The 21,258-nt window shown below is 36.0% G+C and overlaps 1 protein-coding gene across 1 annotated transcript; it reads left to right on the top strand.

The window, feature by feature from the left end:
• Nucleotides 1-76: 76 nt before the first annotated feature.
• LOC125675646 (uncharacterized) lies at nucleotides 77-20,867 on the top strand. Its single transcript, XM_056164574.1, has 10 exons — nucleotides 77-119; nucleotides 6,808-7,126; nucleotides 7,206-7,253; nucleotides 7,769-7,980; nucleotides 8,077-8,166; nucleotides 10,419-10,764; nucleotides 10,905-11,084; nucleotides 16,857-16,982; nucleotides 19,279-19,420; nucleotides 20,516-20,867. The coding sequence occupies exons 1-10, from the start codon at nucleotides 102-104 to the stop codon at nucleotides 20,781-20,783; spliced, it is 1,749 nt and encodes a 582-aa protein (XP_056020549.1). The 5' UTR covers nucleotides 77-101; the 3' UTR covers nucleotides 20,784-20,867.
• Nucleotides 20,868-21,258: the final 391 nt, after the last annotated feature.

Genomic DNA, 21,258 nt, shown 5'->3' with positions numbered 1-21,258 from the left:
TGAACGTTCTATGATAAATTTCAAAGGAATTCTTATCTATGTTTCTTATATACTTCATCTGTCCCCTTATCGAAACATAATGCATGTAGGCCAACTCATAAATGACAGGGTCAGGAATGGTAAGAGTTTCTTGAGAATTTATCTCCAAATTTGGTTTAAAATGAACTGTTTACACCGGTTGTTTAAGATGAACTGTTTACACCGGTTGTTTTAGATGAACTGTTTACACCGGTTGTTTAAGGTTACTTCTGTAATCGTTCCTGTCTGAAGTCGTGGTCGTTTGTATTTAGTAGACCTATACTTTTTAGATATCGTACGACCAATTGTGACATATATATTCTCGGGATATTGGAAAACAAAATGGGATACATTTTTCACAATGAAGCGAGACGTATATCCCCCTTAACACAGGGGATGCGCAACACTTTTATTCTTAGCCTCAATTTTATAGGGTTATCGAACTTACATTGGTGAAAATTGGCGCGAGTTGACTGTGAAAATGCACGAGGTTGCGAGATAATTTCTCTTAAAACACACAACATTTGTTGAGGTTCTTATATTTTCACTCAAGGCATTCCACATTGTGCTTCTAAAATATTCTGTTTTTGCCCTGGGAATACACAATATATTTGAATTAGAATTTCTAGTTTGCGTCTGACTGACCACAGCTGGTGACGTGTCAATATGAGTGACAATTCTCGACAGGACGTAAAACAAACAATCGATGACATGTATGTCATTGTTACCACAGGAGTATTTAAATTTAATTTTTCAAAATTGTTTATGGGCACAAAAAATGTTGAACTATTGGTGATTTGTTGACAGAATAAGTATGTTTAATTCAATCCTGTTGATTTATTGCTTATTTTTAATGAATTAAATATATGCCATTATATTCAATATCTTGATTATATGTCGACTTCTTACTAGTATCACATAATGTTCCTCGAGAAAATAAATAACTTATTAGGTTTGTAACTGACTGCTTACGGATATGTTTTGGGTTGATCAATGTCATAGACGGCTCACACCTAATAAGTAATAATATATCACAAGCACGTCTCCTGTTTTGTAAGCAAAGTGGCAAGACAACCAGGTTATGGGGCCATTGCATCCAAACATGCACAAAAGTATTCCCAGTTCCCATTACAGTAAATAGGACACATAAATGAGTCCGCAAGATGGCTGACGTTGTAAACTATCACATGCGACCTGCGTATATACAGAATGAGAAATAAGATACATTCGTTGTTATCCAGAATTAAGATATGTGTTCCCGATAATTTTTAGTTGTTCTCTACTTTCGTTTCTTTGAGTTTTTAAATTATCTCCCTTTGATAAACAAATACCGTTATCAATATGGAACCGCACGACAAGGATTCGACAAGAGAGCAGAAAGATATCATTTTTCTAAATGTCAAATGATGGATTTTCAAATCATAAAATTGAAGTAATGACGGGGATACACAGCAGAACAGTTCAGTTTCTGAAGCTTGTGAAAGAAAGGGTCACGATAGAAATTAAACTTACTTCGAAGTGGATGCAGGAGAAAAATTACGCCGCGTGATGACAGAATCCTATATCGTAGCATAAAAAAGCAATCGGCGTCATACATTTAAATATGTTATATGTACAAGCAGATTTAATGCATGGACCGGATGAATGTGTCGACCAGGATTGTGAGCAGACGATTATTTGAAGACGACTATAAACGATGTGTAGTTTCCAAGAAAACATCTTAAGTGCATCGGAAGAAAAGGACTAGATTTGTGGGCAATCATTACACTAGACAGGTGATAATCACTGATCTTCCATTGAACTTGGTCATGATAAGATTTATGTTTGGAGGAAATGAGATGAAAGATTACGCGATGATAGAGAGACGCATGTCGAGCTTCTGTTAGGTTCAGGGGCTGTATATCCTACTATGGTGCTGACATTTTAAAAGATGTTTATGGAAACATTAACAGTTATAAGTAGATGAGTTATTTCGCCAGTTGTCCCTTGTCACGTATCTTTGCCCTCTAAACAGTGGAAGCAGAATCATCAATAGGCTTCCATGGCTTCCACAGAGTCCAGACATTGACATTATTGAAAATGTCTGGAAAGTCTTAAAACTTCGGGTGCACAGATGGAAAAATGAGATCCGAAATGCCAGTGACATGGAGAGAGTTATCCGTGACATTTACCATACACGTAAAAGAAAGGAACCGCCAACTGGTGACGTCATCCTTATATTTCAATTAAAAAGTAGTATAGAGAGCAACTTCTGTTGTATGATTCAAACACTGTTGTCTTGTACATTTCAAGAAAAATACAGACACAGGAATTTAGCTATGCCAGCCTTTCAAAGAAATTAATACACTATGGGAATTACAAGGTCGAAGTGATCTAGAATTCTTTTATTGGTGAGGAAGTTTTATCACGTCACAGAGGTGATTTTCTATTTGATTTCTTAAAGTGACATGGACACGATTTGAGCTGAAAATTTTCATTTTTTTTTTTTGATTTTTAATGTTTAGAATGCTTAACTAAGGTATTACTAATGATCAGCAAAAATTTGAATATCAGTAGTCAAGGTACATGGGAGATACTGAGGTCACAAGTCCTTGTTATGTAAACAAGGCTGGTGCCATTTTTTTTTTTACATAGGTTAAATAGAATAGTAAATGTTTCGTTTACAGCAGATTTTTTCAATTTATAAGTGAATTCTCAACACAATTCAATATTTTCTCGTGTTTGGCACATCTCATTTTGTTTTAAACACGCTATTTTGCTATTAAACAGTCTAATGTAAACAAAAACATGACACGATACTTGTTTACATAACAAAGAATTCCGAGTGTTGTATCTCATTCATAACTCAAAAACTGATATCCACAGTTTGGTTGACCATTAGAAATACTTTAGTTAAGCATTGGAAACAATAAATATGGAAAAATAAAATTTGAAAATTTGCAGCTCAAATCGTGTCCATGCCCCTTTAAAGGCCAAATCAAATTTACAGTTTTCTAAGAGGGTTCTTGCTCATATTAGGTTATCATATGCAAAATATTTGTTTAGGAGTCAAAATGTAAACATTTTCTAAATATATTGAGTTTTTAACGTGTGATCAACTAAACCCCACCATGGGACCTGAAACTAAGGGTGATACATATCACATTCCTCATGATAATCATACAAAGAATCGGTCTGTTTGATGTCCAGTTATAAAGAATTTTTTATACATGTATAATGTATATGGCCAATTTAGCACCACCCTGGTATCTGCACCCTAAAGAGATGAATTTCACAGTTCTGGTAGAGGACTAAATGCCAATTATAATTATGAATACCTCCTGGATGTCCAGAAGTGAAGACAGTTTTCTAAGTTATGATAGTTTCAATATATGACCAACTTGGCCCCATCCTAGGACCCCAACCCAAGGGTAATGAATTTCACATTTGGTAGAGAGGTAAATGTTCAATATGATAATACAAGCAATATTTGTCCTGAAATAAAGAAGATTTTCTAATATATAATGTTATTTAATATATTCATTTTAACTTGCATGTAGCTCTATCCTGGGACATAAACTCTGAACGCGGGGATGATGAATTTTACATTGCTCATTCTAACCATGCCAACAGTTTAACTTTTTGATGTCCAAAAGTAAAGAAGATTTCTAACCGAGGTCTGAACCCAACATTCATGAATTTCACAATTTTGATAAAGGGCTCATTGCTTGTTGTAATCATGCTAATAGTTTGACTGATTGTTGTTTAGGAGTACAGAAATTTTTTGAAGATTTCATTATTTTGACCACACCCCTCAAGCTCCAGGGAGGTAGGGTCCATGCAATTCAAACTTTTTGTTCCTCTTCACCCATAGATGTTATATGCATGTACTAAATGTGGTTGAAAATGGTTTAGCCTATTCAGAAAAGAGCTCTAAATGTTCAAAAGTTTACGTCCGACGCACGACAACGGACAGAAACAGACACCAGGAACTCCCTGAGTGATACGGTAACAGCTTAGGTGAAGTGCCATAAAATTTTAACTTATCTTGACGCTTATGGCCGTGACACTGGGGTTTCGTTATCGTGTGAACGCCTACTATGACACGGGACCTCCATCTCTTGTCACGATGTCTCCGTTTCGAAGGTCACAGCCAAAAGACTACTGACGTTCACTTCTAATGCCGGGCGCTTGACGAAGGAATAGTCACTACGTATGTTAAACGTCTTCAGTTTGAGAGTCCTAACCACTGGACTACTTTTGAGTTCTCTGTGGGACCCTTCCTGACGGAGTTATTTTCCTAATTTAAACCTGAAATCAGTAATCTTGACCATATGACCTTGATTTCGGGTCATGACCCAATGTTTGGTCATAAAAAATATATGTGTCAATCATTACCTTCCAATGATTCAAGATTAAAGAGTTTCTCCACGAGGAGATACTTCTAACTTTCTTAATGTTAGAGACCTCGCCAAAATGTCATTTATATATAAATACAACATCTTACATATGCTCAATAGCAACCCTTGTGCCAAGTATTGATTCTATTACAAAATCCATTGAAGAATAAATGAACACTGTTAAAAAATCTTGAATCCTGTAAAGACCTTATCACGTACCAACCAACTCTATAACCAAGTGAGCTTTTAAACATTGTTCTTTATTTTTATTTTTTTGCATTCATATTTCAGAAAAGTGATAATTCAGAATTACGATTCTAAATATCCGCCATATAGTAGGCCTAATATCTAAACTAAATGAGACACTAAAACTTTTGTTCCGATTTTTTTGAGTCAGAATTTGTCTTATACATTAATCTAAACAAAGAAAGCGATGAACAATATGAATTCCTAGCTTGAAAATACGGATGTATATTTAATTGCTGTTATAAAATTTAGAAATTCATTTCAAAATTAAGGATTATCTCCCTCATGCATAACTCTTATCCTTGGACGAATTTGGCTCCACTTGTTTGGTACGCTGTTTTTGGCTATATTTAGATCTAAAACTTCATAGTTATTTCGGATTTCAAACATTTCGGTTGAGCATCACCGAAGAGACATTATTTGTCGAAATGCGCATCTGGTGCATCAAAATTGGTACCGTATAAGTTTTACATTATGACCCCTGGGTCGAGGCCTCTGCTGGTGGACTGTTAGTCCCCGAGGGTCTCTACACCCCAGTAGCTAAGTACTTCGTTACTAGCTTGAAAATACGGATGTATATTTAATTGCTGTTATAAAATTTAGAAATTCATTTCAAAATTAAGGATGATCTCCCTCATGCAAGGTGAAGATAACGAACAGTGATCAATCTCATAACTCTTACAAGCAATACAAAATAGATAGTTGGGCAAACACGGACCCCTGGACACACCAGAGGTGGGATCAGGTGCCTAGGAGGAGTAAGCATCCCCTGTTGACCGGTCACACCCGCCGTGAGCCCCATATCCTGATCAGGTAAACGGAGTTATCCGCAGTCAAAATCAGTGTGCCAAGAACGACTTAACAATCGGTATGAAACACGTCAGACAGCATTTGACCCAATGCGAGGTTGTATTGACGAACTAGATCGTTATAACGACCATAGAATTTGCGAAATGCTGACTTCAATCGAGACTGTTGAAATCCCTGTACCATCAACTTGTTTGTCAGTAGCTTACCTCGATTTAAAAACTGACTATACCCAGAACAAGCTCTCGCATATCGAATCAGTTGAGAGATATAAACACCATATGCAGGTGATAATGGAATATTGCTACATAAATGTGGGAAGTTGACGATGGAGAAGCTGAAATCATCCCGTCATACAGTTGAGTTGTCAGTTTGCCGTTAATGTCTACTTTCAATAAAATATCTAAGTATGAAGCAGAAGTGGACGACTCTGTGGTGTCCTTTATTTCGAGCTCACAGGGATATATCAAATCGACATATGAATGAAAGCTATCATTGTTAATAGACAAAACGTCATCGATATATCTAAAAGTCAAATTGAAGGTCACAGCGAGAGATTTTTTCTTCTCACGTAGAAGTTTTTGAATAAATTCTGCTTCATGCATAGCTCTTATCCTTGGACGAATTTGGCTCCACTTGTTTGGCACGCTGTTTTTGGCTATATTTAGATCTAAAACTTCATAGTTATTTCGGATTTCAAACATTTCGGTTGAGAATCACTGAAGAGACATTATTTGTCGAAATGCGCATCTGGTGCATCAAAATTGGTACCGTATAAGTTTTACATTACAAGTAACATAGAAATTTCATTGAAAGAGATAGCTTTTTAAAACTCATTTATAGAAAGATACGAATACAACACGTGATTAGGTGATGGATGACCTTTTGATCCTTTAGAAGGTTTACACAAAAATGAACTGGTTTCATATTTAGTAGGTTCATCTGGGGAGAATTATTTGCAAATATAAATTTAATTTAATTTTTTTGGTTCATGACTCATTTGTTTATAACCTACTTCTGTATCAAACATGAACTTCAAATGTCTCTCCATCATACTTGTGGCTAGAGCAAATATTTGGCTTCAACTGACCTTTGTGTCAAGTATCAGGTTCCAAAGTATATCTACTACAAAGAGATAAATATCAAGATACAATTTTTAAAGAAACAATTCAGCTAAAGAGTTCCCTACCACCGAAACCCATAACCAATAATTAAGTTACCAAGTATGTAAGTAGAACAAGATCCACGATTATAGACTTTATAAGCGTAGTAGATATGTATGGCCGTTTATATATATGTATGGGTATTAATATTAACACAAAGCACGTATACTTTTTTACATAGTTTCCTTTTCCAGTGGTCTTTGACGGTGGGTCTCTATATATCACTCTTTCAACAAGTACACGTTGTACATGGCACTGTTCCCTCGGCGGCCCTGTTTGTGGGGATGGGATATGACATTCTTAAGGGAAACCCGGACGGTGATAGTCATGTGAATGTTGGAAAAGATCCGGGGCTGTTGATGACGCGCCAAATTCTAAAACTGGATCCACCAGATACCCCGCGGGAACTATCTTACCACGAATATTCCCTGTGTTTCCCTACTCACTATAGAGAAGTCTTCTACGGAACCAAATCCTACCAAAGCAGGCTTCTCCATGACCTCATAGATATCGGTAACAATATTTAAACTGCTATGGATCTATGGTATGCAATTTCAGCATTCTCTGTGAATAAAACACCTGTTTATTGTAGGGAATACTACAGCGAATATAACAAGCCATGCATTCTCTTTAAGCGAAGGTAAGTATTCACAAACCATCAAAACCAGACAGTAAACAGGATAACCTCTCTTTTGTTGGGAAATCTATACCACACAGCAATTACCAGTAATGATTCGAATATATGATAGTACAATTCATTTTTTATTACTAGTATGAACGGCGAAGATAACGAACAGTAATCAATCTTATAACTCCTATAAGCAATACAAACACGGGCCTCTGGACACGCCAGAGGTGGGGTCAGTTACCCAGGAAGAGTAAACACCTGCTGTGAGCCCTTTATCTTGATCAGGCAAATGGAGTTATCCGTAGTCAATGTCAGTGTGTCAAAAACTATCTAACAATCGGTATGAAACACGGCAGACAGCATTTAACCCAATGATATGTTCTATTGGTAAACTAGATCGTTATAATGACCAACGAATCTGCGAATATATAATTAATCTAATAGATAAAGATTGTTTATAATTCAATGTCATCTATATATACAGACTACCTTAATACTACCTTAATGCCTGTACGATTTCTGTAAAGGTTTTCAGGTTATAAGTCGGGGAACCAGTCAAGAAGATTTTGTGTATATCGATGAAATCAGCTTCTGCAATAAGGGTAGATCCAGGTACATGTCCAGTTTGGCACGCAGCCACAAGTTCAATATCGGGGACGAGTTCGCAGTTTCCGTATGCACACTTTCTAGAGCATACGACCAGCAAATCTACATGAAATTTCTGCAGGACTGGGGCACTGTAAGTGTGAATCTAAATTATTATGGTGTGGTGTTGTGTATAGATAAAGAAGAAGAAATGTTCAATTGTGAAACTCTAAATTATATATTTTTTCAGCATGTCATCATGGAAGTTGAATTTGGTTGGGAGACCAAGACAAGAAAGAGAATAGCTATGAAAAACATCGTTCAGTCTCTTGTTGCAACTGTAGGTTATCTGTCATCATTGAATTGTTTTACTGTTCTTTCACGTTCCATTAGAGAATTTCACTCACATAGAATGATCACCAACTGTAGGTAAAGTGATTTGCACGTTGCTTAAGGCCTTAGCATTTAGTAGGCGATATCGTGTCAACACCTACCGTGACCTACATGTTGCAAGCTGTATGAAAGGTGAAGATAACGAACAGTGATCAATCTCATAACTCCTATAAGCAATATAAACTAGAAAGTTGGGCAAACATGGACCCCTGGATATACCAGAGGCGGGATCAGGTGCCTAGGAGAAATAAGCATCCTCTGTCGACAGATCACACCCACTGTGAGCCCTATATCTTGATCAGGTAAACGGAGTTATCCGTAATCAAAATCAGTGTGCCAAGAACGTCCTAGCAATCGGTATGAAACACGTCAGACGGCATTTGACCCATTGACAGGTTGTATTGGCAAACTAGATCGTTATAACGACCATAGATTTTGCGAAATGCTGACCTTAAACGAGGTTGTTGGCACCCTTTCATTATCAACTTGTTTGTCAGTCATCTGCTTCGTTTTAAAAACTTGCCATAAGCAGAACAAGCTCTTGCGTATCGAATCAGTTGTGAGATAAACTGTAGAATCATTCAAATTCGTGGGAGTAAATTTTCGCGGATTGCTGAATTTTTACGGGTTCGTGGGGACGTAATTTCGTGGATTTATATATTTGTAAGAAAGGAAACTCTGAAATGTTTGATTTTTTCTTTATTCGTTGAGGTTGTAAATTTGTGGGTAAGAGGTACCCACGAATTCCACGAAAATTGAGCCACCCGAATTCTAATGATTCCACAGTAAACATCATGTGCAGGTGTGGAATATTGCTGCTTAATATGGGAAGTTGACAATGGAGAAGATGATGAAATACAGTTGAGTTGTCAGTTTGCCGTTAATGTCTACTTTTGATAGAATATCTAAGTATGAAGCAGAAGTAGACGACTCTGTCGTATCTTTTATTTCGAGTTCACAGAGATATATCGAATCGACATATGAATGAAAATTATTATTGTTAATAGACAAAACGTCGTTGATATCTCAAAATGTCGAATTGAAGGCCACAGTAAGAGATTTTTTCTTCTCACGTAGACGTTTTTGAATACATTCTGCTTGATATGAATATAAAAACAAGTCAACTAACAAAGGAGCACTATTCGTTGCCATGGGGATTCAAACAGACCGTTGGAAGAAGTGATCACCAAAGACCACGAAGGTATTGTCAATGAGGAAGTCCAGGACATTTTTTATTTCAACTTCAGAGTACTTCTGCGTGGATTCAGAGTGGGGTTTAACTAAGTAATGGTTTGGATGTCTGATCATTAGATAGGAATATTTGCGTTTTCCATTTCGTGAGGAGCAAAGATAAGGGCTTGGTAGAACATTTACTGGACCCAGCAATGTATCTTTGTTTGTAAGGGTTTTCTGGAGTTTGGGAATCCAGTATAGGTACGGTAACTCATATTCATCCGACCAATGGACTGGGATATTAAATGTGTTTAAAAAGAATTTCGCCCTTTCCAAAGAGCAGTTGGTGTATAAGTACGATTACCAAAAGTGGAATTAATGCCAAGTTCATTTAAAATACAGTTGTAATAATGTGCCTTACAAGCAAAGACTACGTTGTTACAAGCTTTGTCAGCTGGAACCAAAACATATTCCTCATGTAACCTATCTAATTCTTTTATCACCTCTGGTTTACTTAACACAGAAGGATAGATGGTACGTACTTTTATTTTAATATGTCTAATGTGGGATTTTAATGTTCCTTATACTTTTAACGATTTTGTCAATGTAAAACTTATACGGTACCAATTTTGATGCACCAGATGCGCATTTCGACAAATAATGTCTCTTCAGTGATGCTCAACCGAAATGTTTGAAATCCGAAATAACTATGAAGTTTTAGATCTAAATATAGTCTAAAACAGCGTGCCAAACAATGTATTATGTTCTTATTTTTCATATTTAGCCCATCGACAGAATTCATAATCGAGATGAAGTTCTGTCGCCAATTGAAAGACCAAGGTTCTCTGTATTTAGGACTTTTTAGAATGAGTGATTTGAGGCCCTCATTGAGAATGAGGTCCTCATTCGAAAGATTTTTCGGGTACAAAATGAGTGCCGTAACTACTGGATTACCGATGTCTTTCTGTTTACTGATTTATTTAGTAGTTACAAAAATGCCATGTCTTTCATAAACCTGTGTTTTAGAATCCCGAACTCCTGGTACCAACAGGTGCTGTCAATGTCCACACTTCTACGATCTCTGTGTCCAAATCGTTCACTGAAAACCAGAACTCTCTCAAAACCCTAACTGCAAAGATGACCACCGTCTCAACGTCGTCAAGGGGCAGTAAGCAAATCAGCGAACCAATAAAATACAAGGTTGTAAGCATAGACGAAATGTTGAATGTAGATTACTGGCAGACTCCGGCTGATATTGTGGATGAAAGACATTGTGCATCAGGCTTTGAGAACTTACTACCTGTGTGGCAGCGAAACATCAAGAAAGCTATGGGTCTTTACGCAGCATATCACAACGCACCAACTGCTACAGGTTTACGGTTAAAACTTAGAATTCACACTTTATAATGAGTTTATATTTCATGTTGTAATGAAACTAACTTTAGCTATTTATCTGGTCCGCAAGATTTTGTAATACAGTGAAAGAATTCTCTCGATTTTTTCGCATGCAAGAATCAACTCTGGAACATTCCTTCTCCTGGCCTAGGCCGCCTTTTGCACTTCCAGAACCCCTTACAGGTTGCCCTGGAGATAAAAGTCTTTGGAAAATTGGAAATGTGACCCATCAAGTTGGTGCCGGCAAGGTTTTATTTCCCAACAACACTTTCCATTATCAAGGAATACATTTGAAAGGTATGCATACTTTAATTGCAGACCGGTCGAGGTAGCCTAGTGGCTAGGGTTCGCATCCGGGAGGTCCAAATTCAGTTATCCATCCCAACGTCACAACAAACATAAAACCCTTGATATATATAGGTAGTGACCTATCTTTTCCAAGTGCCCGATATAAAGGTTAATGAACTTAAAATCGAAGGGCCGTATCATGGTAAGCACTGATAGGTTGTTGCGAATTTAAGCTCCAGACATGGGTACGCTTGCACATACTTACCACAAACGCCTGGGAGCTTTCATTAGATAAAAATATCCAAGTTAGTTGGCATTGATCTGTTAAACAAGTTATAAGGACTTTTTAAAAGAAAATATGTTTGCAATAGTGCCTGATGAAAATCGAGAGTATGAGATTAAAGAAAAGTACCGTAAACGGTTCATAATACATGTATGCCCGTGAGACGGTTATAAAACATTTAGGGTGTTTTTATCATAAGATGTTTGATTTGTGACATGGCAAAATTGCCAGGAGTTGTAGAAATTTCCTTAAGGTAGTATCAGCCATCATCAAGCTGTGACATACTTTGTTTTGTAACATATAAATAATGAAGGTCAACAATAATTTATATTATCTGATATTTTTTTTATCTATTCAGGGTTGCTTATTCGATATTTGGGTTAACCTAGAAATATGTGGATCATAGATTTGAATCTCGCAGAATTTGAATTTTTAATTCAACAATAAATGTACTTTTGCAAGAGTTTATCCAAAATCTATTACATCAGCTCAATATTATATGACTGGAAGTGGTGGCGTACTCCTGTAATCTAGCTACTTGGAGGTCAGAGTTGGTCGCCTTCCTTTTCTTATGAATTTCTTGGGTTCTCATTCCTCCTTCAACTTCCATCAACATGACATCTTTCTGTTGAGAATCAAAATCATTGCAATATGTACATCTCTAACTGTTTACAAAGGCCCTAGCTTTAAAAGTGTTAGAGGAGTTAAAAGGGCAAATCATACACTTAGTATATGATATTTCAACAGCGTGTGAATGTATCAAATATTGAAGAATCCTTGTCATATGCATATTTTCAGTACCCATACCAACACTGTAAAATATGGAGGTCTTCACTTGAAAACTGGGGGAGGCGTTAGCCAGACAAACCATGTACTTTCTATGTAAAATTTCCTCAAAACTGACTACGTTCAACAAAGTGTAATTTTCTCCAACATTGAAGAAAATCAAAATTCTTGCCACATATACATCTTTAATACCATACAAACACTCTCGAGAATATTTCACTCATATAGAGACTTTGTCCTGCTCAAGAATTTTTCTCTTACTGGGAACGTCGTCATTGCCGGTGACGGGTTGCGGAATGTAGGCCTTTATTCGGGCTGTGTCATGTTACACCTGCTGTGACACGGGACTTCGCTTCGGTCTCATCTGAAGGACCACCCCATTTAGTCCCCTCTTACGACAAGGAAAGGGTACTGAGGACCTATTCTAATTTGGATTCTCACAAGTCTAGGAAGTTTTTCATTTGAAAACTTTGGGAGGAATTAAACAGACACACTTTATACTTTCTGTGTACCCCCCACCCAATGACTAAGTTCAAAAAGATTGTAATTTCCCCCCAAAATTGAAGAAAATAAATTTTTACCACATGCACATCTTTAATATCCATAAAAACACTATAAAATACGAAAGTCTTCATTTGCAAATTGTGGGAGGAGTTAGTTGGACAAATTATATATACCCTCAATCTAACATTGATTTTCAAATACAGGGGCAAAACGTCTATAAGAGAAGTCAAAATAGATTAAAATTGCAACAATATCAAGAGTGACCCACAAAAAGGCTATATAGCAAGTTTCAGCTTGATATGTGACAGAGAAATGAATACGGAAGACCTCAAACAGACGGATGGACGTACAGACATATACATGTATGTGCCTTGAAAAACTGGCGTATCAAAAGAAAACCGATACTTGATTAGGCAGGATTAATTGAAAATACTGTATTTCAAAATAGGGTTATTTTTGGCGTTACATTCAACTTACATAATAGATATGCAAGGAAGAATATTGACGCATCTTTTCCGGAGAAAAATGTTCTAAAGACTGAATTTCTTTTTCATTCAGTGGAAAATTTATGCTTCTATAAGTGCAGGTATGGCGTCTTTATCAGTACGTTGATAAGCTTTTCTTTATAGTTCCTAGCTGCAGAACTGTAGCTCTCTGAAAAAATATTTTGACATTACAGAGAGCCACAGAGCCACCCCTTATGAAAACCTTCGATTTTCGGCGCACAAAAAGCTGCGCACGGTTGAGGCCTTATATTGTTGTATTCTTGAGTTGCTGTCTCATAAATCTAATATCAAAAAATTCTTAACATATTTTCCTACTATACTTGTGTCTAAACATACCTTCAAATATTCATTAAAGCCCCATACGACCTGAAAACTCCCAGCTTCAAATGATTTCGTTTGTTGACGTAGCCATGTTAGGTAGCCGGTCAATTCGTACCCTGTTGTTGTTGGTATATATTCATAAAATTCTTTATATGTTATGTATTCACTCTTCATTTATTATCAATACGAATAATTTATAGAAATTAAAAAAATAAAGTTTTTCTAAAGGTAAATACAGCTCTTGATTCATGAAAATGCTACTAAAGTCCTTAACACTCGTGTGGCAGGGATGGAGATCGGACCAGACTAATGAAAGCCGCATTGCCATGAGTTTAGCTATTTGAATAATTATTATTTAAAGGCACTGGGATGATATATTATTTAAAATATTGAGCTAAAATGTGTGTAGGGATATTAGTTCACATCTAGACGGTATTGTGCTAGTATGAAAATTAACCAGGATTCGAATTGACCGGCCACCTAACATGGCTACGTCAACAAACGAAATCATTTGAAGCTGGGAGTTTTCAGGTCGTATGGGGCTTTAATGAATATTTGAAGGTATGTTTAGACACAAGTATAGTAGGAAAATATGTTAAGAATTTTTTGATATTAGATTTATGAGACAGGAACTCAAGAATACAACGATATAAGGCCTCAACCATGCGCAGCTTTTTGTGCGCCGTAAATCGAAGGTTTTTATAAGGGGTGGCTCTGTAGCTCTCTGTAATGTCAAAATATTTTTTCAGAGAGCTACAGTTCTGCAGCTATATAGTTCCGAAAAAATACTATATACGAATGTCGGGATGATCTAGACTATTTTCGACCATATCTTGGACCCTAAAGATATAAAGATGACCGACCAGGTACCGTTTGGTAAACTCTAGTAGTTAGTTTGCTTTTTTAAAATTATTCAATCATGTAATTAACAAAATCTAATCACTTTCGACTAGGTTTCGTACTTAAGTTTTAAATTGCAATGGCCGATCAGTTATTTAAGAAATAAGATACCAATTTGAATGTTGTTGGGATATGACATGAAGTTGGTCACGTGATCAAATCCTATAACGCCCGAAGGGCGTTATAGTAGATTTGATCACGTACCAACTTCATGTCATATCCCAATAATATTCAAAAATGATATTTTATTTCTTATATTTCTATTTTCTATTTTAATTTGTGTTCTTACCGAGCTTCCATGATTATGTAGCAGATGACCAAAATAACGATCGTAGAACACAAAATATAGTTCGTAAGAGTTTTATCGAATAAAAAATTAGGAACAATATCAAAGAGAATATAAGTTATTTAATTGAAAATGTTAAAACAAAGGACGAAACATGTGTAAAAATAAAGGTAATTTAGAGCGTAAAGTTAACTGAAATGACAAGAAGAGCGGAGTAACCTACATCCGTGGTGTGATTTGGTCGAGATCAGCGATGGAGGGACTGGCGTCGGTCTAGCTTACTAAGTTGAAAACGCAATTGTTGATCACAGATTTCGACAGAAATTCAAAGGATCTGAGAGAATTGATGGTGGATATGATGGGTCAAGTTAACGTTAAGCTCTTAGTCAGGTTTTTGGAAAGAAACAACGGTATGTTCATCGTTAGGACTCACGATTGTAGCCATGCAGGAGACGATTCAAGACAGTAGGACAGATTTAGACCAAGTGCAGGTAGGTTGCGTCTTTTATTTACCTTCAGTGTGTGTAAAATAAAAAAAACCAAACTGACGGAGTTTTTGTTCACTTGTGAGATTTGTGTTGTAGGATTTTAATGAAGACTCGCACCGGTACCCTGACATGAACATGTAATTTTTTCGAGCTTCGAAACCAGCCTCGCTTATAATCATGCCGAGTCAAAGCCGTGATGGAAGTTGCCAGGAAAAAACAGGTTAACTTATCCTCATGAAGTAAATACATGTAGGCTTATAACTCTGCCTACACGTTTTCGCTTCCAATATCATAGAACTTTATTTTTTAAAATCGCCATACAGAAGTTGCAGACGGTATTTAAAACTGTATAAAATGAAACAACAGAACAATATATGATTAATGTTTCTCTTTTATAAATTGATGAAATTCTTGTTTGTTTACCAAATAAACTGTATAAATATCCTGCTGCGTTTATTTCTATTATGATGTCATTGCAGTGGCGGATCCAGGGTCTACGAAAGGGTGTGTGTGAAAGACAAGTATTAGCCAAAATGCTTAGCCATTGGGTGCCAATCTGGAATTTTACTCGCAATATTTCTATTATTTAAAATTTGTGGCGAGAGGGGGGGGGGGGTCTAAATCCCCCACTGCACTGTATAAGCAAGAAGGCAGGTGAAAATACAGGAACTGAATTATGAAGCGGTGATTGTATTCATACGCAAGAGCAAACTGATCACATGACCAAATTCATGTCACACGAAATTGAACATCAATTTCATTAGTACTGTCATATAAGGAAGTGCATTGGCAAATGTAAATATCTAAGGTTCGAGCATCATTTTCAATGTTTTGAATTAATCAATCTTATGATAAAACATCTCCATCAATACAAGAGGACAAATGATATGAATGATTCGTCAAAGGACCAAATCTATAAAATTTCAAGCTAAAATTTTGCTTCCAAAAATACTTTAAAGCATTCTTTCAAAAATAGGAAACCCCCTGTTAAATTCAGAACATCAAACCAACATAAGTAAATTTCTATCCACTTTGCGGAAAGAATGTTTGGCTCCTAAATATTGTCATATACCAAATACAAAGAAATTTAGAGAATGAATAGCAGTACCAAACTTTAAAACATTGAATATGTTAATATGTATTATGTTATATGTTAATATCGTACTCCTCAGGTAGCTAAACCATTGCATTGACGTCAAATATGCGAATACATATGTTTAGTACTTAAATATCTTAATACGAATTTAAGAATGACTGAGATCCAAAATATTAGAAAAATAATATCATTTTCACCTCCGCATGCCTATGAATATACAATTCGAATTTTCGACATCGGTAAAAAAAAAAAACAAAAAACAAAAAACGTGAAATTTTCAAACTGATGTGATTGGTTATTATATTTTGGTCATCCAATGAAATCTTGTTATTCTTATCAGTTTTGATTAAGTCTTGCGCTATATTTGAAAACAAAGGTGGCCAATCAGGCATTGTCTTATATGCCCAAAAGTGCATATTGTACTTAAGGGAAGCTAACACATCAAGCTGAGGAAATATCAATAATTGAATATCTTTACGACGACATGTCTATGTTGTATTCTGCCTTTAGCATAAATGGGAAAAAAAATCGTATAACGATACTGTCCCCTCAGTGTGGCAGCCCTTTTACTCATTATTAGTTTTATTTGAAATTATCTACTTCTCATTCAGGTTTGCAGAAGTCATCGGTTTTCGAAATGTCCTACTGTAGTCGAAATCAGTCCAGTATTCCTTTGGAGGATCCCTGGCCTAAAGGATCTTACTGCATTGCTCAAGTATCAAATCAATGTCCTGCAGGTAAATTAGCACATTGTTAGATAATGTAAACTTGTAACACTCAATTTCATTGGCTGAGCACACTAAAGAAAATTTATTTATATTGTAGAACCTAACTTATGGCTCGTTCACACGAATGTGCATTAAATTTAACTTCGCCTTAAATTCTTCATGAACCCTTAACACCCTCACCATTCCGCTGATTAATATTGTGAAGTGATATTTAATTACGAATACGCATTAGAAGTCTACTATGACGTCATATGGTATGAAATTTACACATTGAGTTACAATTATTTGTTTGGAATGTATTTTTAAAAAGTCATGTCATTTTAAAACATTTTTATCATATTCAAAAACAATTCCTTCCATATGTAAATTACTCAATATATCTATACAGAGCACAGATTTACGTCTGACATTATCTAATGGCATGCTGTTTGTACATGTTTTTAGTGATTACTATCATTTTGATTAGTTTTTCGCTCAAAAATAACATTAATATATATAAAGCCGACCACGGGTATAATGCATGCGATCAAAATTTTCCAATACTCATGTGTCTACATTTACTGCGCATTATCTTCGCTTTGCGTTCACACAGTTGATGGGAAGTTTTGATTTGTGTTTAAAAATCGCGGCGTAAACTTAATTCGAAGTAAAATAATGCGTATTAAATTATCCGTGTGAACGTGGTTCAGATTTAATTTGCATTAACTTACGTTTAATACGAATTAAATTCTAAGTGTGAACGAAGCATTGGTATGGGAACACAGAACCTTGAAAACTCAAGAGGGTATTTTTTTTTTCAACTTTACATCGTATCACTGTTGAGTTGTAAGTTTATCATGAAGTTTTAAAAAATCAAGGGAATTATACGTGCAGAATAAGATATCGTTGTTAGTGAAACTTTTTTTTATGTCGAACAAGACGTAGATCTAGTGGTATACAAAGCAATGCGATAAAATTTCAATATAATTTCTCTATGATACATGCATTTAAGTAGTAACGATTGAAGCTCGCAAAGCGACGCAAAGAGCTCGCTCCAATGATTACACATTTGACTCACGTGATTTGCTCTTCATCAACTGAGAAAATTTTGACTTAATGCATCTGGAAAAATGTCACCGTTACTGCGGTATACTTCATGGACAACCCCTTAGATAAGTCAAATAAATAATTTGGAAGGTACTACGAAGGTTTTTGAATTCCAGACAAGCTTTCTCATACCCTCGTACGTTTTGTTGTTGCTTGGTTTGAAAGAAAGAAAAAATGAAGAAATACGCAGCTATTACATGTATGACGTCACAATGAAATAAAATTAGGAATGTAGGGGTCAGACGGGTTCGATCTCCGGTAGCCAGATAGCTCAGTTAGTAGAACTCCTAACCAGAGAATTCAGAAAAGCCCGAGTTTAAATCCCTTTCTGTTACATTTGGCATTGTTTCTCCTCTCCTATACTATGTACAGTTGGTGTGAAGACACCTAGGAGGGTGGGATGTAGCGGTCAGACGGGTTCGATCGCCGATGGACAGATAGTTCAGTTGGTATAACACCTGAATAGAGATTCAGTGGGTCCGGATTCTAATCGTGGTCAGGTCCGTTGTATTTTCTCCCTTCCGGTTGTACACTGTTTACATCGACTGCGTTATATTTCCCGCGTTAAATGAATTGGTTGATTGAATGCCTGGATAGGTGTTGCAAGATGTTGTGGCTCTTCACTCATTTCAACGGTCGCAACGTAAAAGATATTACATGTAGCGTGAAACAACAACAGCATATGCAAAAGAATAGTATATCAAATATTCGCAAATTTTGCCATTTAATACATTTAGACTTAGGATGCTTGATCCGCCTCTCAAAGCGTGTTGAATGCGTCACATTTTATCATATGACGTCACGTCTTATTGAATCGTTCTATTTTATTGTGTCGGATTTTAATTAGTGATAATGTTACATGCTATGAAAAGTTTTTTTTAGGTGATTTAAAACATTCATAAAAGCCAAATTCGCAAAATCGTTGCATTTTCTGGTACATGTATTTGACGACGTGTTTTGTGTGATGTCGTAGGGCAGTCTACGCTCTTTACAATCCGCTTCGCGGGTGATCAAGTGTAAACTACACCAATTTAGGTTACTCTCTACCGTATAACGTAAGTAAAAATTAACTTGAAACGGATTATTAAGCGGAAACGAACCCAAGTTTAGAAATATATATCGCATATCATAACAATCCTTACATATCTCAATACTGGAGTATGGATATTATATACGATGACAATGACAATACCAATGCTTAGTGTTTCGCTACTTTTAGGGTTTTCCAGCGGATACATCAGGTACAGTCTATATTCTAGACATCACCCCCAACAAGTCATTCATCTGGTAGGAATCTCTGGAGGAATTCCGAACATTCAAACATCGCCGGGACAAAATTATGTGGTGAATTACTGCTGCAGGTAATACATACGTTTCTTTATGGAGTGGGGCACTAATTATGCACTGCGTCAGGAAAATTAGTGAATACCAATGTAGAAAATTAGCTATTTCTTTGAAATTTCAGAATCATTAATATCAGATCTAACAATTCCATTAGGCTATTTTCCATGCAGTGATGGTTCTTTATCATACCAAATTATAGTAAGGTTATCAAAATGTTTGGATGTTGCATGTAATGTCCTATACTTATAGGTATTAATAGTTTTATGGATTCTTAGCAGGGTATGTGGACTTGCAATCCCTGTCAAAGTTTATATACTCCCGAGGGAATGTGGGTCCATATACCTTGCCAATAATCCATATAACGAATATGTCCATCTTCAGAGGGATCATTGTAAAAAGCGGACAATCAAGATGATTATATATACACATACCTTTGATAGTTCTTATAAACATTTTGTACAAGTTTCTTTGCAGAATGTATGTATATATATACTGTGTGTATGTTTAAAAAAATATATATATATATATATAAAAAAAGATGGGATAGGGGAGTAAGGGGTCAGGAAACAAAGAGAAAGAAACTTGAGAGAAAACGTCAATTTTAACATTTGTTAACTATTTCAACAACTTTTAAACAAGAACAATTGCATTTTCTTCAATTTCTAAAGATATCTTCATTTGAGTGGCTTTCAAATCGCTTCATGTTTTTGGTTTTTTTTACAAACACACAGGCGATAAACATCGTTATTACGTCTCGAGCGGAGCTATTTTCATTAATCAAAGTAGATAAATGTAATTTTACATATAAATTAAAAGTATATAAAAGTTGGATTTAAAGAAATAGTTTATAAAATTGCTAAAAATATACCGTGGATAAAAAATAGTATATTTTACGAAGTGGTAAAATAGCAGATCTATCGAATCCATTTTGTATCCCATTTATTCTTAGCAGGGTATATGCCCTCATATTCCCGGCTTGTCGTCCAATCAAATGCCGAGACTTTTTCTCTGCAGTAGTACTGGGGGCAATGTTGAGACATACATTATATCGTCAATTTTATCTCAGCATTAGTTGTTTTATTATTACATAATTACTCTTATTTTTGCAAAAGGAATGATGGATCGGTTGATCAGCCGATAATTCTACCTTACCAAGAACCCTTCTACCTTTATCCTGATCAGAGAACGAGGAAATGTCAAAAGGTGTTCGGAATGCGATATAGTGATGAGTGGGTTAAGTATCCCTACGCATACTCGTACAGCCGCTGTTCTTATCATTTTTACCCGTATGACGAGGACTGTGATCATTACCACACCGTCCACTACTGCTACTACAGTAGAAACACGACCGTCATCTACAGTGGTAATGTAATTGGATGATGGAATGTAACCAGCTCTTTAGTGAGACTGTATTGAACAGTAAATCAAGGAACAAATAAACTCCATTTTTTTTCTTCTAATAAACGCATTTGCTTCTTCTTGGTATATCGTGAGTCATATATCATGAAAAAATACACAGATTATATGGTCGTTATAAGGATCTAATTTGCAAATACAATTTGTCATTTGGTCAAATCTGTCTGCCGTGCTTTCATACCAATTGTTGATATCTCGGAATTCTACGTCTGATTGTGGTATTGTAAAGTAGCCCTTCCCCTTAACCACTTCTTGCAAGGGAATCTGACTATAATATAGCAAGATTACCGCAAGGAAAGATACGGAATTTTCCGAAATTCGCAAATTCTTTGAATAACTCCGTTTACCTCATCAAGATATAGGGCTCACAGCGGGTGTGGCCGTTTAACAGGGGATCTTGCTCCTTCTAGACACCTCATACCACCCCTGGTGTGTCTAG

Source organism: Ostrea edulis, chromosome 1 (genome assembly GCF_947568905.1).
Source record: "Ostrea edulis chromosome 1, xbOstEdul1.1, whole genome shotgun sequence".
Classification (NCBI taxonomy): Eukaryota; Metazoa; Mollusca; class Bivalvia; order Ostreida; family Ostreidae; genus Ostrea; species Ostrea edulis.
Note: the sequence above shows the minus strand (reverse complement) of the source record. Positions and strands in the feature narration are given on the sequence as shown.

What these genes read in the sequence shown, in the direction of transcription:
- LOC125675646 (XM_056164574.1), top strand. An exon ending in TTCTGCAGGACTGGGGCACT is followed by an intron (nt 7,981 to 8,076) that starts GTAAGTGTGAAT and finishes ATATTTTTTCAG; the next exon opens with CATGTCATCATGGAAGTTGA. An exon ending in TCAAGGAATACATTTGAAAG is followed by an intron (nt 11,085 to 16,856) that starts GTATGCATACTT and finishes CTTCTCATTCAG; the next exon opens with GTTTGCAGAAGTCATCGGTT.